At 41.9% G+C, this 24726-nt stretch overlaps 1 protein-coding gene across 1 annotated transcript in view; it reads left to right on the top strand.

Moving 5' to 3' along the window:
• The window catches only part of drg2 (developmentally regulated GTP binding protein 2), a 35769-nt gene extending 11277 nt beyond the window's left edge, over positions 1-24492 (top strand). Inside the window, exons 4-13 of the mRNA XM_068056108.1 lie at positions 19-79; positions 654-744; positions 2692-2764; positions 5260-5350; positions 10889-10986; positions 12252-12328; positions 15633-15721; positions 15809-15867; positions 22733-22786; positions 22899-24492. Of these exons, the coding sequence (XP_067912209.1) occupies positions 19-79; positions 654-744; positions 2692-2764; positions 5260-5350; positions 10889-10986; positions 12252-12328; positions 15633-15721; positions 15809-15867; positions 22733-22786; positions 22899-22985 (780 nt within the window). The 3' untranslated portion in view covers positions 22986-24492. The remainder of the gene's footprint in view (positions 1-18; positions 80-653; positions 745-2691; positions 2765-5259; positions 5351-10888; positions 10987-12251; positions 12329-15632; positions 15722-15808; positions 15868-22732; positions 22787-22898) is intronic.
• The last annotated feature ends 234 nt before the right edge of the window (positions 24493-24726 follow it).

The following is a 24726-nucleotide window of genomic DNA, read 5'->3' as shown; positions in this document are numbered from 1 at the left end:
TTTTGTTTTATGACGCAGCATAAAGGAGCTAACATTCAGCTTTTGGATCTGCCTGGTATCATTGAAGGAGCAGCACAAGGTCTGTATGTTTTTGTTGAGTTGAACTGCTTAGAATTGCTTTGAAAGGTTTGAGTGTTGTGCTGTCTATGAAAAAATCTGGATTCAGAGTCCTGATCTCAGTTTTGAACTTGGTCTTAGTTTGGAGAAAAGAGAGGCCATGGGAAAGGTGGAAGAGCAGAGCCTCTTTCCACATGATGGGTTTGGCTCTTGTAGCAATTTGACAGAGTCTCAATGAGCAGCATCTATGGAAATGTCTCATTGGACCTTCTTGTTGTCCTGACTTCTGGAAATATAGATGATGTGGATGTGTGAGGTTATACATTCCCTACATTAGGGCCTTGACCGCACTTTAAAATAACTTTTTTGTCTATGAATGACTTTGGGGTGCTATATAAATGCAAGTTAGTTTGTATTCCCTTATGAGGTCCCTCTTTTTAGTTCTCTCTTTGCTTCCGCTCGAAAATAAATTGGTAGAACGACGACTCATTCAAATTTCAGGAAATACAATAAGTAAATTATTAATCACAAGTTTGTTTTTGAAACTTTATCTGGAGTGACAGATTGCTAAATTATTTTTTTAAATCCCATTACAGGTAAAGGTCGTGGTCGCCAGGTGATTGCAGTTGCTCGGACAGCAGATGTTGTAATAATGATGCTGGATGCAACCAAGGGTGATGTGCAGAGGTGTGGACAAAAGTGTGTGTGTAAATGTCCAGGCAGCAAGGATGTCTATGATCAGTGATTTTTTTTTTTAAAAAAGGACAAAAAGTACTGGAAGGATAGCTTGTTGGTAGAATGTAGAAAGAAAAGATAGATTAAAGGTTCAGATATTGAGTACAGTTGAAATGCCTTAACTGCTGCTTTGGTTGAATTCAGATAATTCAGCAGAGTTTGGAGGTTGAACTTTGGGACCTTTTGTTTGTATGGTTTAGCACAACATCAGATGGTTGCTTTACCCACTACTTGTATTTATCTTGAATTATAATTGCTCTATTATTACTCTTACTGTTTGAATAACACTATCTGTATTTGTATTTTAACATGAGCTGACTCTAGCTCAATTCCCAATAACAACTTTATAATTAGCAAAACATGAGTTGAAGCTGATCTACAGTTCATAAAAGAATGCAGCAGCTGAAAGCTGTTTCCTTATCGTCTACCTCAGCATTGTCCAGCATACGGCCCACGGGCCAGGATCCGGCCCGCCAAAGGTTTCCATCCAGCCCACGGATGTATTTCAGAGATGAGAAATTTCCCATTGGTTTCTTCTTCCAGAGCGGCTTTTTTAATAAAAAATCGCAAGTCAGTTTCACAGCTGACAGGTGCTGGCAGTGGGAACAGCAGTTTCTGAACTTTGGACAGCTTTGGGGTTTTCTGGCGGGCTTTTAAAAAAGAAGTCGGAGCCTGCCGGAAAACCCCAAAGCTGTCCAAAGTTCAGAAACTGCTGTTCCCACTGCCAGCACCTGTCAGCTGTGAAACTGACTTGCGATTTTTTAAAAAACCGACCAACCACAAAGCTGCTTTGCTGGGTATTCCTGCTCTCTGCAACTGTGAGAGAGAGAGAGAGATGGGGAGCGATAAGAGAGGGGTAAACAGAGTTGGGGGGGGTGCGGCGGTGAGCAGAGAGAGAGGAGGGGGTACAGAGAGAGGAAAGGGTACAGAGCAAGAGAGGGGAGACAGAGTGGGGCGGGGGGGAGAAGAGAGAGAGCAGGGAGGACAGAGAGAGAAAGAGGAGGGGATAGAGAGAGCGAGGACGACACAGAGAGGGGGGAAAACATGGAGAGAGAGAGAGGCAGAGGGAGTGATGAAGATCGCTCCTGACAGGTGGACATCTATCCAGAATACTCTGCATTGCTACACCAAGTGTGCATGCAAACATTGACTACTTGCGCAAGCAAAAAAATGCCAGGTATCTCACTAAATCAGTGTCCAACGTAGTGACGAGAAAGTAAGTCAATAAATTAACCTTCTCATTTTAAGCTTCTTGACAAAAATGCATATTTGTTATAAAAGCAAAATACTGCAGATGCTGGAAATCTGAAATAAAAGCAGAAAGTGATGGAAATACTCATCAGTTCAGGCAGCATCTGTGGGGAGAGAAGCAGAGTTAACATTTCAGGTCTGTGACCTTTCATCAGGACCCTGAAAAGATTACAGATCTGAAACGTTAACCCTACTTCTCTCCCCACGGACGCTGTCTGACCTGCTGAGTGTTTCCAGCACTTTCTGTTTTTATGCACATGTTGTTTTGATTAATAGTAAGATAAATTTTTAATGCCTTTATCTTTCCAAAATTGCCTATGTAAGTCAAAAATTGTAATGTGGCCTCCCAAGTGAAAAGGTTGGACAACCCTGATCTACCTCCATTACAATAGTGGCTATACTTTAAGAAGTATTGTGGGCCATCCATCCTCAGGTTATAGAAGGCGCAATATAAATGCAAATTCTTTTTCTCTCTCATTCGCACCTGATGAGGGGGAGGAAGGATTCCATGCTTACGACTACCCTTGACTGTTTAGAATCGGATTGGTTAATTTCTATATTGATACCAAGAGTTATACTTTCTGTAATCTCTGTTTCCAGATACTAAAGAGCAAACCCCATAAACTTTGCTTCCTATTTTCACTCTAGAAATTTACTGGAAAAGGAGTTGGAGTCTGTAGGAATCCGATTAAACAAGCCTAAACCCAATATTTACTTCAAGGTGAGAGCTTTAGTTTGTGTTTTTTCGGGAGTTGAACTGCCATCGATGAACTCGAGCTAATCAGTTTGAGTGTTAAACTTTAAATCCTGTAAATGATTCCTGTCTTCTACTTGTGTTTGAGGGTTGCTAATGTTTTTCTCACTTGCTAGATTGTTATCTCTCCTCACTGTTTTCTGCCTTTTGTGAAGTGTTTTGGGTTGTTTTCGTACATTAAATGTACAATATGTACAAGGTCGGCACAGTGGCGCAGTGGTTAGCACCGCAGCCTCACAGGTCCAGGGACCCGGGTTCGATTCTGGGTACTGCCTGTGTGGAGTTTGCAAGTTCTCCCTGTGTCTGCGTGGGTTTTCTCCGGGTGCTCCGGTTTCCTCCCACAAGCCAAAAGACTTGCATGGTGATAGGTAAATTGGCCATTATAAATTGTCACTAGTATAGGTAGGTGGTAGGGAAATATAGGGACAGGTGGGGATGTTTGGTAGGAATATGGGATTAGTGTAGGATTAGTATAAATGGGTGGTTGATGTTCGGCACAGACTCGGTGGGCCGAAGGGCCTGTTTCAGTGCTGTATCTCTAATCTAATATTCATACAAATTGTTTTATTCTTTTTGGCATCCAGTATTGAAGGACAGGAAGCCTTGTAGTTAGCATTTTATCACAACTCTCAGGAATATCTCAAAATGGTAGTTATAAACGAAGGAAGAGAGTGACTGGCCTGAAAGGGAGGCGAGAGCGATGGAGTGACTGGTCGTAAGTGGAGGTGAGAGCAAGCGAGTGACTGACCTGAAGTGGACGTGAAAGTGAGCGAGTGACAGGCCTCAAGAGAGTACTCTTTTGGAGGGACGTGGATAAGCTTCATCTGATTCCCCTCTACATGTTTTGCTGAGATTGGAAATTGTCCATTAAGATGGTTCCAACGGTAAAGATTCAGTACAATCGGCATGGCCCCACAATTATCACTTGTGTTATAGAGTAACGCAAACTGTGGATTATGTTTGACTCTGAGCCAAACCTCAAACCCTATTCCCCAAAAGCCCCACCCCCACTTACCTGCAAGTGTTGCTGACAAAGAGAAAAGCACAAATGAACCCACCCCACCCCCCTGCAACATAAAACAATTCACAGAGACAACAGCTACTCAATATATAGAGGTGTAATTAAGGATAAATGGAAAACGTATTTTGTAAAAGAGGGGTTGAGAAGCTTAACATTATCTGTATGTTCTTTACAACAGCTTGCATTTATATAGTTTCATTATTGCAGGTCATTTAACAGTTGGAAAAGGACCAAATGCTTCTTTTACCTCCCCACCAGGCTGAAACTCTTATCCATGCCATTATCACTACTGGATGTAATTTTTCCAATAGCTGCTTTGTTGCCCCTTTCATTCCCATAAACTCCAAAGCTCCTCTGATTTCTTCATGTCCCATAGCAAGGCCTGTTTGAGCATCACTACCCTGCCTACATTGGCCCGCTGTTCCCCAGTGCATTGAATTTAGATCTTAATGTCCTCATCCCAGCTTTCTCTGGTCTGATGTCCTCTTTCATGCCCTCTGCGTCTCTGACTTGAGGTTTTTGTGCATGCTGCCCTTTGTTCGCTCTAATAGTGGCAAAGCTTTCAGCCATTTCACACTTGCTTTCTGGAACTTGGACTCTACAATACACTTCTTTCTCTGCCTTTAGAAGCCTAATCAAACCCCATCACTTCAAACACAGTTTTGGGCATCTCTCCTCCCCTTCCACTAAGGTTTGGCATCAGTGCTGCAAGTATGGATTCCAGTTTATTCTTGCATCCCAAGTAGCACATTTTGGGGATGTGACAGTGCTCTCACAAATGGATCAATGACCAGGAACATTAGAATGACCAGGGTTTTTCAAGAAATCTGCAGTTGGTCGCAGGAATACTGGTTCCAGTGTCTTCTGTTGTAGAGATTCCAGTGCTTTGAAGCTGGAGGTCAGCCACTTGTGTTTGGGGGCTTATTGGTTTTAACATGCACAGGCCAGACTTACCCCAAAAGCACACGGAACAAGACCTCCATACACACAGTTCAAGTTTTTCATCCATTCCACTACCTTTCTCCCCCATCCCACCTTCTCTCCACCCCCACCCTGTCCTCTCCCCCAGATATTAGGCTGGAAGATTGACCAGAACAACTGCTCCCTGATTGATCTCTATCCACCAATCAGGGAGCAACTTTGTTGCTTTGCCCGGGTCCAGGAAGTTTAAAAGTCTTCATCTGATCCCAGCTTCTTCTCCTATTAGTATACAAAGCCAATATCAACTCTGGTCAGTTCCATTCGGCACTAGAAGGAATCTGTTGGCTGGATTGCAACAAGGATGCTGTGTTGAGCGCTCTCATTCTAACATACGCATTCTAAACCACATTGGCTAAAATGCCTTTTGTCCTAGAACAGAGTGTCATTAATAGTTTTTTTTAATTGTTATGCGTTTTCAGGTTATGTTTTTGGACTAATATTTGACTTTATTTTTTTTCAGCCAAAGAAAGGTGGTGGGATCTCTTTCAACTCGACAGTGATACTAACTCAGTGTTCTGAAAAACTAGTACAGCTCATCTTGCATGAATACAGTATCCTTTGCCCTACAGAAAAAAAAATGCAGATTCAAAATCTAGGGCTTCTTAGGAAAGTTTCTCCTTGCTGTCACACACTATTAGGGCGGCGCAGTGGTTAGCACCGCAGCCTCACAGCTCCAGCGACCCGGGTTCAATTCTGGGTACTGCCTGTGTGGAGTTTGCAAGTTCTCCCTGTGTCCGCGTGGGTTTTCTCCGGATGCTCCGGTTTCCTCCCACAGCCAAAAAGACTTGCAGGTTGGTAGGTAAATTGGCCATTATAAATTGCCCCTAGTATAGGTAGGTGGTAGGGAAATATAGGGACAGGTGGGGATGTGGTAGGAATATGGGATTAGTGTAGGATTAGTATAAATGGGTGGTTGATGGTCGGCACAGACTCGGTGGGCCGAAGGGCCTGTTTCAGTGCTGTATTTCTAAACTAAACTATCTCCTTCTCGGCTGTGGTTGTGAAGGAGTACCCTTCCTGTGTAAGCAACAACACCATACGTACCCTTTAGTGTGAAAAACGTAACAAGGCACTTTACAGACACAAAGGAAAACAATGGACACCAGGTCAAAGAAAATATTAGAAGTGTGGCCTTACGTTTAGTCAAAGAAGTGGGTTTTTAGGAGTGTCTTAAAGGAGGTGGAGAGGCTTTTGGGGGAATTTCAGTGTTTGAACTAGTCAGTTGAAGGCACAGCTGTAAGTGGTGGAGGGGACGCTCAAGATGGGAGGCATGGTTTTGTAGCACTGAGAAAGATTACAGAGATAAGTGGAATGAGACTAGGGATGGATTTAAACATGATGAGAATTTTGAATAGTTGCTGCCAGCATTCTTGCTTAGAAAGAAAATCGTGCATTTATATAGTGACTTTTACAACCTCTGGATTTTCCAAAGCCCTTTACAGCCAATGAAGTATTGTGTGAATTATAGTCACTGTTGTAATGTAGAAAATGTGGCCACCCATTCGTGCACACCAGGATCCCGCAAGCCAGGTTCAAATAAATGACTGGATAATCTATCATCGTGATGTTGGTTGAAGGATAAATATTAACCCGTGGACACTGAAGAACTGCCCTACTTTTCATAGTAAAGTTGGATCTTCTATGTCCACTGAAGAAAGCAGGGTGGGGCCTCTATTTAACATTTCATCCAAAAGACAGTCCCCCTGTCAGTTAAGTACTCCCTTCGTGCCGCAGTGGAATGCCAGTTGAGATTATGTGCTCCGATCTCTAGAGTGGGGTTTGAAGCCGAAACCTGATTTGGATGCAGATGCTACTACTGATCCAAGGTTGACACCAAGGCTGGCATTTGCAGGGGAGCTGTCATTGTGAAAAAAGGCCTTTTCGTTCAACCACCCTAACACTTTCAGATGTTTTTTGTGCCTCTTTCATCTCCCTGAAAATGAAGAACAAATGAATTATGTGGTCCAGTGAATCACTCACTAGCTCAGACTACAGCATCACATTTGAAGCCCACTCACTCCTTCCAAGTACCTCGGTTGCAAATTACCTTAACTGCCTGAGGTGCTGGACCAGATTTGAGAATGGGTGGGGAAGGGTGAGAATGTTTTAAACTCTTCATTTTTTGTTTGACTCTTCGTTCAATCTGGAGAGGCACAGAGGAATTTTTTTTAAAAAAAACAACTTAAAGGAATTAATTGCTGTGAGATGGAACGCTTGCCATTTCAGGCACCCATTATTAAGCACTCCCAGGTTGAGTATAGCACTGTCAGATTTAACATAAAACTCCCTTTGCTTTCTTACTAACTCCGAAGTACTCGCCTACTGTACCATTATGACATTTCTTTTTCATTTTCCACTCAAGCCTCCCTTTGGCTTCTCTGAATGAGATTGCTAGTTGTAGTCTATTTCTGCTTGAAAACAAAATATCTGCGAAAACAGCCGAGTTTTTGCATGATTTCAGTTCAAATTTCACATTAAGAGGAGTAAATTTAGTGAGCGTTAAAGTGCTGACGGATCTGTTACCACTGGAACAAAGAAGGCTCAAAATGATGTAATTTGACTTCCATTAAATATGTTTTGAATACAAATCTCTTTCTGAGACACAAACAAATGCAACTGACCTTGCCTGCTGGTAGAAGTTGCTGGGGAGCACAATTGGGGTAGAGGCTCAATGTAAGAGGTCTTTTTTTTTTCATTTGCTTTCTGCCCCCAGGATAAGCGCACCTGGAATGCAAAACAGGAAAATTGGCCTTCATATCCATGCAAGGGCAGTGACTGGATTACAGCAAAGTAACACTTTTAACAATTGCTGCAGGATTTCCTCAGAGCAGTTTCCTAGGCTTAACCATCTTCAGCTGCTTCATAAGGTCAGAAATGGGGATGTTCATTGATGATTGCATAATGTTTAATTCCATTTGCAATTCCTCTGATAATGAAGCAAGTTGCAAGGCCTGGACAACATCCATGCTTGGGCTAAATAGAAACAAGAAATGCTGGAAATACTCAGCAGGTCTGGCAGCATCTGTGGAGAGAGAAGCAGAGTTAACGTTTCAGGTCAGTGACCTTGTCAGGCCCTCTTAGGTTTAAAGAAGAAAAGTGAAATTTATTAATTCGGTTTATGCCTATGGATACACGCCGTGCCCCACACTAGCATGCGTACACGATATGTACATGCAAATTGAGACAGAAAAGAGCCGAAGAAAACTAAAGTAAGCAAGTTTGCGGCTATCTCTGAAGAGGGTTTTTTTCTGTGCTTCAAGCTCGCTGTAGTCCTTGATTGTAAGTAGTCTTGCTTTTCGATGGGGCCCAGTATTCTTCTTAAACCTTGTTCACTGTAGGAGACTTTTCTCTCTTAGGGTTCATGTGTCTTCAGTGGATATTCAGTTCCGTAAGAAAGAGATGAGAGCAGACAGGAGAGAGGTCTTTTCAGTCCAGGAGCAAAGAGCTTTCTGCTCAAGCACTCTGTGGCAAGTTCAAATTCAAACAGCCAGTCATGTGACTAAACTGGCCTGACCAGGTCTTCTGTGTATTGGAGAAGAAGGGACTGGATTCTTTGTTCCAACACTGTCTGCCAGTATGCAAAGAAGGTCTTTCCGGCAAGGGGGCTGGCAATTCCTTGTGATAAGCCCTCTTTTCTTCCCAGCAGCAATTTTAAGTTTTAATGTTCATCTGGTGAAATAATGAGTGCCTCATTCTTGGCAGGTGGGGGCCTGCATGACAGCTGGTAAGTGGCAAGTAACACTCATGCTGCACAAATGCCAGGCAATGAAAATTTCCAACGAGAGAATCTAACCATTTCTCCAAGACATTCAATGGCATTACCATTGTTGAATCCCCCACCATCATCTTACAGGATTACCATTGACCAGAAAATTAACTGGACTGGCCACATATATACTGTGGCTACAAGAGCAGGTCAAGGCTGAGCACTCGGCAGTAAGTGACACAGCTGACTGCCCAGAGCCTTTCCTCCACCTACAGGGCACAGGTTAGGACTGCGATCTCTCCACTTGCCTGTGTGCGTGCAGCTTCAAACACTCAGAAGCTCAAAACCATCCAGGACAAAGAAGCCCACTTCACCAGCCTGCCAGTCACCACCTTAAACATTCACTCCTTCTGCCATTGGCGCACTGTGGCTGCAGTGTGTACCATCTGCAAGATGCACTGAGCAATAAATGCCAGCCTTGACAATGACCCCCAGATCCCGCGAATAAATTAGATTAACAAGCTGCCGAGTGCACAGAATGCTGTGTGGCAGCTCACCAGTCCAAGAGGCAGGCAATCTGGCAGCTCCTTAACGGAAGCAAGACAGAAGAAATTACTTAAGAGCTTAGCTGATCATCTACCTCAACTGCACCGTCCCGTACTATCCCTTTAATTTCCTTCATGTCCAAAAAAATCTGTTGATCTTTGTCTTGAACATATTCAATGACTGAGCATCCACAGCCCTCTGGGGTTGAGAATTCAAAAGATCCACAACCCTTTGAATGACAAAAGTTCTTTTCATCGCAGTCCTAAATGGCCAACCCCAATTTCTGGATTTGCCAACCAAGGAACCATCCAGCATCTACCGTGTCAAGCCCCTTAAGAATGTTATACATTTCAATGAGATCACCTTTCATTCTCCTAAACTCTTAGGGAATATAGGCATAGTCTATTTGATCGCTCCTCGTAGCACAATCCCCTCATCCCAGAAATCAGTCTAGTGAATCTTTGTTGCACTCCCTTCAAGGCTAGTATATCCTTCTTTAGGTAAAGAGACCAAAATTTTACACAATACATCCCAGCTGTGGTCTCACCAAGGCCCTATACAATTTCAATAAGATTTCTTCATTTTTATACTCCTTTGTAATAAAGGCTAACATACCATTTTCTTTCCTAATTACTTGCTGTACCTGTATGTTAAGCTTCTGTGATTCATGTACAGATACCCAGGTTCCTCTGAATACCAACATTTCCCAGTCTCTCACCATTTAAAAAAAATTTTTTATCTTTCGAAAGTGGATTAACTTCACACTTTATTCTATCTGCCATGTTCTTGCACAGTCACTTAACCTGTCTATATCCCTTTGCAGCCTCTTTGCCTCTTCTAACAGCTTACTTTTCTACCCATATTTTTACTGTCAGCAAACTTGCATGCATTGGTCCCTTCATCTAAGTCATTAATATAGATTGTAAGCAGCTGAGGCCCAAGCACTGCTCCTTGCGGTACCCTGCTAGTTCCAGTTTTCCAACCTAAAGGTGACCTGTTTATTCTTACTCCTTTTTTCCATTAACCAATCCACATTCCATTTTAATATATCCCCCCCAATCCCATGAGTCCTTTTTTTGTAATCTCTTTTATGGCACCTTATCGAATGCTTTTTGAAAATCCAAATACACTACATTCTCTGCTAGGTTCAGCTTGTGGGAAGGAACTCCAGGGGGAGATCCACAGAATGGTTGGCATTCCTTTTCTGGCCCCACAACCATATGGAAAAATTGTCAGTGGCTCTTTCGTGAGCGGCGTCTATCGATTGCAATGGGTGTAGGATCCCAATTTGCATATTTAAATATGCTCCTGCTTGCTTTATGCAGGACCAGCAGCTGCCCATTTGCAGGCTTATCTGAAGATTGCTTCGCAGTAAAGCCTGGCTACCCAACCCCAACCAAACTACATGTGTCCAAATTCCGAGTCCAGCATTTGGGCTCGGGTTGGGTCGGGCTGGATGGTGCTGCTTCTAGGAAGTCATGGGATCAGGCTTACTCATGAATCCCCCCAACTCCAGCTGCAGGAATAGCCTGCTACCGGAACAGGTGAAGGATATTCAGGTCGGGTCGGGCGCGAAAAAAAATTAATGGACTTGAGCTCGGGTTGGGTTCGGGTTGGCTGTGATCTGGTCGGGCCCGGGTCAGGTTTTAATTTTATACCCAGGCCCGGCTTTACCTCACAGTGACCAAGGAGTGGTCAAATATAGAAAAAAAATTATTAATTAATTTCAACTGCTGTCTATCCTGCTTTCCAGCCTTAACTGGGTGGGAAGCAGAAGAAAAGTTGTGCACTAATTAGAATTACAGTTATTTTTTGATCCTTAATATTTCCATTCCAGAAATCTTCAATGCAGAAGTTCTCTTCAGGGAAGATGCAACTCCTGATCAGTTTATAGATGTGGTAGTTGGAAACCGTGTGCACATGCCTTGTCTTTATGTAAGTTCGGCTCAAACAATCTCTAGATGGCAAACTTTTGATGTAGTAATTAAACAGACCGTTTTTTAAAATTGTGTTCAGCAACTCATATTTCCTCGGAAGGTAATGTGAAAATAAAGATGTTAAAGAATGAGAGTGCTTCAACACCTCTGCAAAATGTGAGTCTGACTGTCAAGAGGTAATGGCACCAGGTACTTTCCTGCACAATTAATGAGGCTGAACCCTTCACACTGCAGTTGCAGGGCCCCAAGTGGCCAGTTACAGGGCATGTCCCCAAATCAACTGGGAGCATATATGTGACATGGGGAAAAAAACATGAGGGGGCCCAACTCTCTGGAGAGTAAATACCCTAATCCATGTAAAGGCTTAGATCTTTGGCCTTTTCTTAATGAAAATAATCTGTCTGATTTATTTCAGTATAAGAATCCATGTTGCTCTTTGAACCCTGTGCAATATCAAGATCCTTTTCAAAGCATGGTGCTCTAAAATTGGCCAAAAACATTTGAAAAAGTAAAATGCATCAGCAAATAATGAGACAATTGTGAAGCCACCAGATTGTCACTTGCGCACGTTTGTAAAGTATCACCAACGGTAATCGTCATGCTTTACATTAAATGTCCAACACATTTTTGTAATGTTTTACTGTTCTGCTTAGCATTATTGACCCATTGAGTTTGTGCAGTAAGGTGTTGACAGTTATATGTTCATTGTGGCAGTGGAGCCCTAATGACCCCCAAGTTCCTGCTCACTATCCAGGGATTTCTGCAAAAAGATGTACTTGTACAAGTGTTGGGTGAGGACAGGATTGGGCTCAGCTGTGATGCTATCTATGACTACCACCCCACCCAGCCAACACACTGTCTAGGCTGACGGTGAGCTAGTTATAGGACAGCTTTTTGTACCTCGGGATCTGTGTCCCTTCAGGCAAGGAGCAGCAAAATTACTCTAGAAAAATGAGTTATGTAGCTGAGGGAAGATTTTGTTAAGATGCTTTGTTTATCCATGTCTACTTTAGTAATCAAAATATTGTTCATGCAGATCTTATTCAAACTTCATAAATATTTAATCCCTACCCTGCTGAATTACAGGATCTCTGTGCAATTATTGAGATAGTAACCCTTCTTCTACTGAATAAACACAATTTCTATACAGACTTCACACTTTTAATATACCAGTGCTGTAATTTGTCTGTGAATGCTTTATTGTTTTCCATGTTTTAATCATACAGTGTTTGGTATTTTGTTTGTTTTTGTGCCCTTAAAAAGGTTTATAATAAAATTGATCAGATCTCCTTGGAGGAGGTGGACCGTTTGGCCAGGCAGTCGCACAGTGTAGTCATTAGGTAAGCTTTTTACACAAATTTACATGTGCTGTACCATGTTGATGTTCGTCATTTCAAATGTGTACAGCATGCTCTACAAAAATAAAAAAACCCATGTTTACTAGTCTACTGAATGGGATGAAAGCAGAGAGTATGGGTAGGACTGACTGGACTACTGTAAAAAATGATGAAATGTTTCTCCCTCCTCTTCCTACTCATCTGCCCTACCCTGAAATCATTAACTCCTTGTAGTTCTGCAAGTACTGGTCATCCAATGGTGCCTCAGCCAACTGTTTTGTTTTGAGCTTGGATAGTGATGACAGAAGGCTGTTTGATTGTGGAGGGTCATCATAACCAACTCTGAGCCTGTCCTCACTTGGAATTGATAGATGTGCTTCAGCAGAAATCACAGGATAGCAATTAGCAGCAGGAGCTCTGGCTGGTATTTCACTTCTTTGAAACAAAAAGCAGAATAGTGTGGATGCTAGGAATCTGAAATAAAAAGAAAAATGCTGGAAACACTCAGCAGGTCACGGAGCTTATGTACAAGAGAAAGGGAGGGTTAACATTTCTCGTCAGTGATCTCTCTTTAGAGAGTGGGGACGGCAAATTAAAGTGGCAAATGACTGAAAGCTCAGTCACGGCTGGGGACAGATAGGAGTGTTCAGCAAAGCGAGCACCCAATCTGTGTTTGGTCTCCCCATTGTAGAAGAAACTGCATTGCAAGCAACAAATACAGTATATGAGGCTGGAAGAAGTACAAGTAAATCACTGTCTCACCTGGAAGGAGTGTTTCAGGCCTGGAAAGAGGTGAAAGGCCAGGTGTTGCATCTCCTGTGTTTGCATGGGCAAGTGCTGGTGGAAGAAGAGCAGGTGTTAGGATGATGGAGGAGTGGACCAGAGAGTCTCACAGAGAATGGTCCTTTCGGAATGCTAGGAGAGGAAGATGTGTTTTGTGATGGGACATGTTAGAGATGGCAGAGGAAGATCCATTGAATACGAGGGTTGAAGCTGAGGACAGGTATCCTATCAGGTCTGGATTGGAGTATTTTATTTATTTTTTTTATTTAGAGATACAGCACTGAAACAGGCCCTTCGGCCCACCGAGTCTGTGCCGACCAACAACCACCCATTTTTATACTAATCCTACATTAACCCCATATTCCCTACCACATCCCCACCATTCTCCTACCATCTACCTACACTAGGGGCAATTTACTATGGCCAATTTACCTATCAACCTGCAAATCTTTGGCTGTGGGAGAAAACCAGAGCACCCGGCGGAAACCCACGCAGTCACAGGGAGAACTTGCAAACTCCGCACAGGCAGTACCCAGAACTGAACCCGGGTCGCTGGAGCTGTGAGGCTGCGGTGCTAACCACAGCGCAAGGGGTGATGGCAGGGGTGCACTTAATACAACAGGCAGGTTGAGGGCATCTTGCTCTGCTTCACCTGGAACTAGATTGGGCATTGACTCTGGATTTGTGCTATAACCTTAACATTGTTTGGCAAATTATTCTGAACATTTATCACTGATTTTAAAAAAAAGGTTTCCATCTTAATCACCTTCTGCTTATACTCCTGTCATCATTGATTACAGATTTACACTTGAGCTCGGTTTTATTTGTTTCTGTGCCATTTGTAATACATATATCGCTTTTCTTCTATTATTGTGACTAAAGCTGAACACAGTTCTTGAGGGTGTATTTACATTACAACTTTGACATCCGTTTTATCAACTTAAAAGTGTAATGTAATTCTAGAGTTGTCCTGATAAGACTCGAGAGAAATGTTGTGAATCTTCTGTTTCACACCACATGAAGTGTGAATGTAACATGATGTCAAACCAGGTGTAACTTTAACTGTTGGGAGAAAGAACTCTGTAAGTGTGTTGGCATTCGTGTGCTCTCCTGGGCAGCAGAATTGAAGATGCATCCAGGCAGTGTAAACAGGGTATTGCTTTGTTCAAATTCAAAGCAGTAGCTCTGGTGTGAATTATTGATACATGCGACTAGTACATTAGAAAGCTTTAGTATGGTGGATTTGCTACACAATCTAACTTTCAACTGTCTTTTTAAATTACTTCATTACATTGGATATTGGGGAAAAAAAGGGTCCTATGATTACTGCCAGGTCTCTCTGTCTTAACGCTGCTAATTCAATTCTAGTCATTGTGCACTTGAATTGTGGAGAGATTTGAGGGTCCAGGTACAAAAGTAGCTAAAGGTTAGTGAATAAGTACAGAATTAATTAAAATGGATAATGGAATATTGGCCTTTATCTCAAGGGGGCTGGAATACAAAAGCATGGAAGTTATGCTATAGATGCACAGAGCTCTGGTTCAGTCCCATCTCGGGTACTGCATTCAATTCTGAGCACCGTACATCAGGAAAGATATGTTGGCCTTGGAGGGGGTACAATGCAATTTCATCAGAATGATACTAGGGCTAAAAGGGTAAGGTTTTGAGGACAAGTTACATGGATTAGGCTTGTATTCCCTTGGGTATAGAAGATTAAGGGATGATGTGATTGAGGTGTTTAAGATGATTCAAGGAGTTGATAGGATGGATAGAGAAACTATTTCATAATATAAAAGCAAAATACTGCAGATGCTGGAAATCTGAAATAAAAACAAAGTGCTGGAAATACTCGGCAGGTCAGGCTGCATCTGTGGAGAGAGAAGCAGAGTTAACGTTTCAGGTCTGACCTTTCATCGAGAAACTATTTCCTCTGGTTGAGGAGCTGGTCTGGAACAAGGAACATAACCTTAAAATTAGAGCTAGGCCATTCAGGGGTAATGTCAGGAAGTATTCCTTCATTCAAAAGGTAGTAGAAACCTGGAACTCTCCCCCAAAAAAGCTGCTGAGGCTGAGGTCAGTTGAAAATTTCAAAACAGATCAATAGATTCTGTTAGGCAATGGTATTACGGGGTAGGGAATCAAAGTGGATAGATAGAGTTAAGATACAGATCACCCGTGATCTGATTGAACATATTCAAGGGGCTAAATGGCCTATTCCTGTTCCTATGTTCCTTAATCATGTACATTTTTGGCATTTGTGAAATATGTGAAATTTCGCTTACTTTGTGACTTCCCAATAATATAATTTAAATGTCTTTTACTGGATTCTCTTGTTCCACCACTTCCAATTTCATGTAATGCGAACAAATTTTGCTATTTTACCATTGGTTTCAGTATCCTGGTCAATTGTGTAGATGAGAAGCAAGAGGTCCAAGCAGTGATCCCTGTGAGACCTTATCTGATTTTCAATTCTTGTGCTTGTCAGGGTGTTTTACATTTATATCTAATGTTTCCATCTGTCTAGCTGTGAGATGAAGCTGAACTTGGACTATCTGCTTGAAATGCTGTGGGAATACCTCGCACTAATCTGCATCTACACAAAAAGGAGAGGAGGTAGTAGAAGATTCAACACTGAATTGCTTCATCTTTCAAATTTATGTGCACATTTCAAACATATAGTGCAAATTTTGTTTTGAACAGAAAGACCAGATTTCTCGGGTGCTATAATTATGAGAAGATCAGCCTCGGTTGAACATGTGGTAAGAAAAAGTTTCTTTTTGTTCCTCATTGTCTTTACCTACTAAACACCTTGACTGCTTATTTTTAGTTCCCAAATACAGCTCTCTGTTGGGCTTTGTGTATATATAGGAATGTGCAGGAATGGAAAAGACCACTTTGGACCATCTGACTGGCCCCAGATTCAAAAAGGATACTTGGTTCGTTCTTTTTATCCGAAATTGCTTTTCTTGTCAAACAGCTGTCCGACTCAAATTACTGATTTCATCAATCTTGATCACTTTTTCTGATCAAAACATTCTGATCGTTCACCACTGTCTTTGTGGAGTGATTATATCTGATCTATTCATGTTTCCTCTTCAGCATTTCACCTTATGGCCCTATGTTATCATTCTTGGGACCATTGGGAACCTATTCTCGGGTTAAAGAGTCAGTACCTTCATGGATCTTGAATATCTCAAAATCAGCTCTCGGTCTTCTTGTGTAAAAGAACTTGGTTTCTGTAGTCTCTTGTAGCTCAGATGTTCAATGCCCCATCTTTTCCAATGTCATGATGCCCACCTTATAATCAGGTGACCAGAACTGCACACTACAGCAAGTGGAGACAAGCTAGGACCTGTATAGAAACAAGAAATGCTGGAAATACTCAGAAGGTCTGGCAGCACCTGTCGAGAGAGAAGCAGAGTTAATGTTTCAGATCAGTGACCTTTCATCAGAACCAGCAAAGGTTAGAAATGTAATAGGTTTTAAGCAAATAAAGTGGTGGTGGGGCAAAAGATAACGAAAGGCATGTTGATAGGACAGGTCACCTATGTTTCTTGCAATTTTTTTTAGATACTATACAGCCGAAAATCCTAATCGTTTGTCTTACTGCTGCCACACACTGTGCTGATGGTTTCAACAATCTGTCCACTAATCGCAAATCCTTTTCCTGGGTTGTGTCCCGTAGACTAAAGGCAATTAGTTGATAGTTCAAATGTTTAATCTTCTTCGCTACACTCACCTACATTGCATTTAACTTGCCATTTCTTAACATAACTTCTCAATTTCTTTCTATCAATGCACCTAATCAGCCTTCTCTTGATTGTTTGCATTCACCGCCTAACTTCCAAATTGTTTTCATCGGCAAATTTTGTCTCTCTTCCCATTTCTAAAGTATTGGTGTAAAACACGAATAGCAAAGGCCCGGAAACAATCCTTAGGATACCTCAATAGTCACTTCCTGCCACTATATTGGAGCAACATGATCACCTTCTATCTCATTTGATCTACTTCTATAACTGTCCACTTATTCTGTACTGTTCTACCTTGTAAACCAATTTCCTAGGTGGCACTATCAAAAACCTTGCTGAATTTGTTGAATAATGGGCACAAAAGTATATTTTATCTGATGCCTCCTTAAAAGTTTGTCGAGCATGCTCTTTCTGGTTCCTTATTGTCTCCACCTGTCATTCCTAACATTTTACTATTTATATGCCTATAGAAGACTTTTGGATTCCCTTTTAAATTAGCTGCCAGTTTCTTCTCATAGCCTCTCTTATTTCCTTTTTCATTTCCCCTCTGAACTTTCTATGTTCAGCCTGATTCTTGCTTGTATCATCAACCTGCCATCTGTCATACGCCCCCGTTTTTCTGCTTCATCTTACTCTATATCTCTTCCGTCATCAAGAGAGCTCCGGCTTTGGTTTCCCTACCTTTCCCATTCATGGGAATGTACCTCGACTGTACCTGAACCATCTCCCCTTTAAAGGCAGCCCATTGTTCTGTTAATTTTGCTTGTCACTCTTAGATTCCAATCTACCTGGGCCAGATCCTCCTCCAATTAAGTATTTTTACTCCAGATTGCTTCTTGTCCTTTTCCAGAGCTAACCTAATCCTTATGATGCTCTATGATCATTGTTCCTCCACTGACACTTGATCCACTTGACCTACCCCATTCCCCAAAACCAGATCCAGCATTACCTGTCTCCTCATTGGGTCAGAAACATACTGGTCAAGAAAGTTCTCTTGAACACACTTCAGAAACACTTCCCACTCTGTCCTTTAGTCTGTTACTTTCTCAGTCTATATTAGGATAATTAAAGTCACTCATTATCACTTCTCTATAGTTTCTGCACCTCTCTGTGTCAGTCATGACTCAGTTGGTAGCACTCTTGCCTCTGAGTCACAAAGTTTCAGGTTGAAGTCCCACTCCAGGACTTGAGCACAAAATCAAGGGAGTGCTGCACTGTCGGAGGTGCCATCTTTCAGATGAGACGTCCAACCGAAGCCCTGTCTGCCCTCAGGTGTGATCCATGGTGCTATTGAAGAAGAGCAGGGAAGTTATCCCCAGTGTTCTGGCCAATATTTATCCCTCAACATCACAAAAAAAACAGATTATCTGATCATTATCACATTGCAGTTTGTGGAAACTTGCTGGTCGAAAATTGGCTGCCACGTTTTGAGACATACAGTGGTCATGGAAAGCCATGTATAAATGCAAGTAAGTCTTTGAAATTTCTTGCAAATTTGCTCCTCTATATTTTTCCCACAGATTGATGACTTATAGTAAAGCCTGGCTTCCCGACCCGAACCTGACTACACCCGAATACATGTGTCAGGTTCGGGTCTATATTCTGTGTCCAGCATTTGGGGTCAGGTTTGGCTGGACTGTACTGGCTTCATGTTTTATAAATAAATGCATTGACGTGATTTTTTTTTCTGTTTCAATAGCATGTTTGATGATATATTTATTGCAATATTCGGGTTGGGTTGGGCATGAAAAAATATTAAAGGACTCTGGCTCCAGTCGGGTTCAGTTTGGCTGTGGTCGGGTTGGGCCCGGTTCGGGTTTTAATTTTATACCTGAGCAGGCCTTTAACCTATAGATTTGGATACTGTTTTGATGTACGGCTTCCAACCAATAAGTTCCTATGTCATTTGTTCCATTCTTCCTTCCCAGAGATTTATTGAATCTCTGCATGATATTCCTCACTTTGGTGCAAGGAAGGCAAAACACCACGTGGGGCTCGTGCAATCATTGTCTCTTGATTAGGCAATCCTTTTACTACAGTACACTGCCTTTGTCTTTTCCTTTGCAACTTTCTTCTCCACACCTGTTTCATCATGGCCACAATTTTCAAAACCCTCTCATAGTTGCTGTTGCAGTCCTCTTCTCAGCTATCCAAAATCGTATAACTATTGGACAGCCTTAGGAAAGCTCAAAATTTTCTGCACCTCTTTTCTCTTCCTGCTATCCCTGGGCTGGTCTCCTAAACTACCCACTTTTACTCAACAGTCTGCCTGATTGATGTGAATGGCCCCTGGACCACGTGATCCATATTGCAGTGTGAAAGGTTGGTCAACAATCTGACGCTCGAGAAAGCGAATTAACCATCTAGAACCTGATGCAGCTGTAGGTCCCTGGATGGACCACTTCTTACATTCCACACAGATCCTAAGGGGCCAGTCCCTCCATTTCTAGTGTTATGAACTCAACTAAAAACAAAACCTTTACTTACCAACCTCCTTTCAGCTAAACCAGGGTTGTCCCAACATACAGACGCAGGCCAGGATCCAACCTGCCTAAGGTTTCCATACGGCCTGCGGATGTATTTCAGAGATGAGAAATTTCCCATTGGCTTCTTCTTCCAGACCAGCTTTTAAAAAACATTGCGCTGTCACTTTTCAGCTGACAGCAAGAATAGCGCTTTTCCAACTTCGGACAGGTTCAGGTTTTTCTGGCAGGCTTTCTTAAAAAAAAAAAGTCGGAACCCACTGGTTCGAAGTTGGGAAAGTGCTGTTCCTGTTGTCAACTATGAAAGTGACAGTGCCATCTTTTTAAAAAGAACTGACCAACCACTAACCCAGATGGTGTTTCCAGTTTAGATTAGATTAGAGATACAGCACTGAAACAGGCCCTTCGGCCCACCGAGTCTGTGCCGACCATCAACCACCCATTTTATACTAATCCTACATTCCTACCAAACATCCCCATCTGTCCCTATATTTCCCTACCACCTACCTACACTAGTGACAATTTATAATGGCCAATTTACCTAACAACCTGCAAGTCTTTTGGCTTGTGGGAGGAAACCGGAGCACCCGGAGAAAACCCACGCAGACACAGGGAGAACTTGCAAACTCCACACAGGCAGTGCCCAGAATCGAACCCGGGTCCCTGGAGCTGTGAGGCTGCAGTGCTAACCACTGCGCCACTGTGTTGTACTCATAAGCTTCTGCGCTGAGTGCTCCCACTCCTTGCAACTGTCAGAGAAAGAGGCATGGTGGGGGAGAGGCGGGAGAGAGAGAGTGGGAGGACAAAGAGGCTGAACAGAGACGGGGGGCAGAGAGAGAGAAAGGGGGGACAGCGGGGGGGGGGGGGGTTACACAGCGAGGACAACACAGAGAGGTGGGACACAGAGGGGCACACAGGGAAACAGACAGCGAGAGGGAGAGTGATTAAGGTCACTCCTGACAGATGGGCGTCTATCTGGAATACTTCGCATCGCGACATCAAGTGTGCGGGCAAACATTGACTACTTGTGCAAGCAAAAAATGCCAGGTATCTCACTAAATCAGTGTCCAATATCATGACAAGAAAGTAAGTCAATGAATTAATCTTCTCATTTGAAGCTTCTTCTCAAAAATACACATTTTTGTTCTTTTGATTAATAGTAAGATAAATTTTTAATGGCTTTATCTTTCCGAAATTGTCTCACCAACCCCCAATGTAAGACAGAATTGTAATGTGCCCCCCCCCCACCCCCCCAATGCAAAAAGGTTGGACATCCTTGAGCTGAACACTTCAAACTGCATCTTAAGGCTGAACTCCCTGTAAGGCTGAACTCGCACTCTGAGGCTAAGTGCCACACAGGTCCTTTGCACTCCACTGCTGTCTTGCTGCTCAAGCACTTATGACATGCTACTGAACCTTACCAACCACAAAGATTCCTGGAATTTGTCCTGCTTTGGATGTCTCTACCTAAACCTCTTCACTTCCCTCCTCCTTCAATCCATCTCTTTGACCAAGCGTTTGGTCACTCCCAGTAACTCCTGCTTGAGTTTGTCTTTTTTTTGTCTAAGTATTCCTGTATTAATGTTGCGATATAAATGCAGGTTATGGTTGATTTGTTTTGAGTTAGCTGATCGCATTAAAACAGTGATCAGGTACAATTGAGCATAAATGTCTTTAGGATGGGAGGAAAATGAGCCAGGATTCTTGACCCTGGTCATTAACCAATGCATGTGTGTGGGTGCTGGGGCAGGATGGAACAAAATTGACTGTAATAGCTGCCATGTTTGAATAGCCTGTCAACATTCAATTTCAGACTCACCAATGAAAAATGGTCACTCAAATGAGGCACCAGAAAAGTGCTAGTTTTGAGTTGAAATGTGGATATCTCTTCATAACTGAGGGGTTTGGGTGCTGAAATAATCTGTATCACTCCCCTCTAAACCATCCTCAATGCATCAGCATTCTTTTTGAGGTAGGCTACCAAGTAATGTTGTGGCCTCTATAATTCGAATCCAGTTTCACATTCCAAACATTACACTTCATTGCAGACACAAAACCATCTTTTCAAAACTAAAACCAAATGGGCCCTCTAACTTACAAAGAGCTGACGGTTGCCCTCCGTATGGCAACAGTTTAAAACCAGCTACAAATAGCTGGAAGTATGTACCTGAAGACACATGTTCCTATAGACAGTACTTGAACAAAGGTCTTAAAGGGGCAGGCCAGGTTAACATCTAACCACTACAACTGTGCTGCAGACTACCTGTGAACAATGTTAGTAATCTATGATATTTGTTTACAGTTTCATGTTAACGGAATAATTTTAGTGAATGATCAATAATTACACCTGAAACTGTCCCCACCCACTCCTGTCCTTCTCTTCCCCACACACCCATCTTTTGAACATTCGAGCCCTTCCCCTGCACCATCTCCAAGAACTTTTTAATTTATTATCCTTACCTTTAATACTGCAGCAATTATCACACATTAAACTAGTGTCTGGTGACCATTAGCATGACAAGAAGGTGGGGTGACGAGGACTAGTGATACCAATAGCTATGATCTTCTGCAGTTTGCTAGGTATTTTGATTTTTAAAATGGAGTTTGATGATGAAAGGTCCATTGTTTGTATTTTTAAAAACTTAAATGTTACTGCACCTTTCATGTTCTCAGGCTGCCCAAAGTGCTTCATGGTAATGAATTACTTTTGAAGTGTAGTCACCCTTGTGCTACACAGCAGGCAATTTGCACACAGCAATGTTCCACAATGGCAATGAGATAAATGACATGTTAATCTGTCTCTCTTTGATGGTATTGAATAAATGTTGGCCAGGACACCAAGAGAACATCCTTCCTCTTCTTTCGGTAGTGTCATAGGATCTTTTACATCTACTTGAACAGGCAGAAATCAGTTTCACATCTCATTGGAAAGATGGTACCTCTGATAAAGCAGCACTCCCTCAGGACTGTGCTGAAGTTTCAGTCTAGATTGCGGCCTCAAACCCTGAAGTGGGGCTTGAAGTTACAGCCTTCAGAGGTGAGAGTGTTACCACTTAGCTAAACTGACAGCTTAGAAGCTTCATTGCCATTGCTGCAGTATTCTTGTGACTTAGTGACATTTTGGTGAGAGTTACACCATCCTATTACATAGTTATGAAGCAAGAAAGGAGGCTTTGGCAGCCAAGCTTTGTTGATAGCAGTCTTGTTTTAGCTTTTCAGTTTAGGTGAAGGGATTATGGATGCTAAAGCATCATGTTGACCATTATATTTTTGTCGATCCCACTTGATTTTGAATTCGTGACATTAGAGCTGAATCAGCAATGAATATAACCTGTTGTGTACGTACCAACATGCAAGATTTTAAATGCACTGCCCTTGCCTTCCTACTACAGTGTCATCGAATCCATAGAACTTTAGCGAATCAGTTCAAATATGCTCTTGTCTGGGTAAGTATGTTGACATTCTACATTGAATTGAAAATTTGGAATATTTGAGACTTGCTTACATCTGAAATAAATTTTCTGCTAACGAGGAACATCATTTTCCTTTTAATTCTAGGGAACAAGTACAAAGTATAGCCCTCAACGAGTGGGGCTGACTCACATAATGGAGCATGAGGACGTCATCCAAATTGTCAAGAAATAAATAATGGCCCATGTTGCACAAGTACCTGCAGTGCATCACCAGCCTTCCCTTTCCCTCGCACGACAGGCAATGTGAAAATGGACTATCCGGCAATTGTAATGAAAAGAATTGTGTTAAACTACCAATGGAAAATGGTTTGCTGTGGCAGCCCTTTAAAATCAAATTTACCGTGACTCTGGAATCTTGTAATAAGGTGAATGTTAAAATGGAAGCATGTGCCCTGCTATGTAGGCTAATAGTATACTTCGTGGCTCCTGCTCAAACAGTAGCACTCCTTTATTTGCAACACTTATTTTATTACCGAGATGTTTCCATATGACCATATTTCCCTCATTTGCCTTTTACTGGCTTTCAAAACATAGACTTGTATCCCCATGTAGAACTGCAAAAATATCAAACTAATGTGTTATCTACAATAATTCAAATTTCTTTATGTTCGAAAGGAGATGAGATCCAGTTGAATATGCAAGGCATAAAGCAAGTGCTTTAATTAGCTTAATGTTCTCCTTGTTTCTCTTTTATATTGCAGAGCATAGTCTACATCTACATAAACAAAAAGCATTTGTCCAGTGGGTCCCTTCTTGTTTCTTTCTGTGTTTTATGCCAATAGTAGTTTACAAAAATATTGAAATTCCCAATTTTCTTCTTTCCTCTCCAAGTTGTTGACACTGGCATTTTGGTACTTCAGACATTCTTTGTCTGTGAGACAAGGCAGTGAATGTCAGCAGGATATTCAACTGTGGCGGATTTCATCGTCAAGTCTAAACTTATCTCGCAAGAGACTTGCACTGTGCCTTCCAGGAAGAGTCACTGAATAACAATCAGGAATGTGGTTTGAGTGTCACTCATTTGGTGCCCTAACATCAATTTCAAAGTTCCATAAGCTTGACAACTAGTAGAAGAAAAAAAGCTGTGCTCAGAGATTGTGGGCCTCCTTATCATGACTTGTCTGCTGCATGGCATTAAGATAAATGTCCAGCAGCGTTTGACACTAACTGGGTCAACTAACCTACGGATCTCAAAGATATTTGATAAGTTTGAAAACATGTTATTCTAACTTTGTATAGATCATTGGTGGAGCAATATATTGAAATTCCTGTGAAATTTTGGAAATTCCATTGTCAAAAGGTTATTGTACTGATGAGTGTTCAGAAAAAATGATCCAGGAGATTGGATTGTTTATTATGAAGAGAAGCTAATAGAAATAAACATGTGTTCACTGGAAAAAAGAAGATTGAGAAGAGACTTAATGCAAATCAGAAGCGCAGGTAATGTTGATGCGAGTTGAATATTTAACATTGACTGTGAACATACAAGAAGAAGTGCAAAATCAACGTACCTCAAGTATGATTTGAGCAGTTTATGAGTCAACCAACTTGCAAAAAGAAGATAGATAAATATTTTTAGGAATGAGATTGAATGTTACAGGGATTGAATGTAAGTAAACCTGAGTTTGAATTGCTTGTGACCATTAATTAAAAAGTCGAGTCTTTTTGACCGGATCAAAGTTTTTTTTTATTGTTTGTTGATGAAATTGTGTGAATTGTATTTGTATCTCTAGCCTGGTTTGTTGTAATAGTCTGTGTTATATTATGCGGTGTTCCAGACATAATGGGAGACTTGAGAAATAAGGGCATTTCCACTAGAGCTGAGAAGATTGAGGAGTAACCTGATGAGGATCTTCAGGATTATGAAGTGTAATTGTAATATTGACATGTCATCTTTAGAAAGACGTTACATA

This window comes from Heterodontus francisci, chromosome 24 (genome assembly GCF_036365525.1).
Source record: "Heterodontus francisci isolate sHetFra1 chromosome 24, sHetFra1.hap1, whole genome shotgun sequence".
NCBI classification, from domain to species: domain Eukaryota; kingdom Metazoa; phylum Chordata; class Chondrichthyes; order Heterodontiformes; family Heterodontidae; genus Heterodontus; species Heterodontus francisci.
Note: the sequence above shows the minus strand (reverse complement) of the source record. Positions and strands in the feature narration are given on the sequence as shown.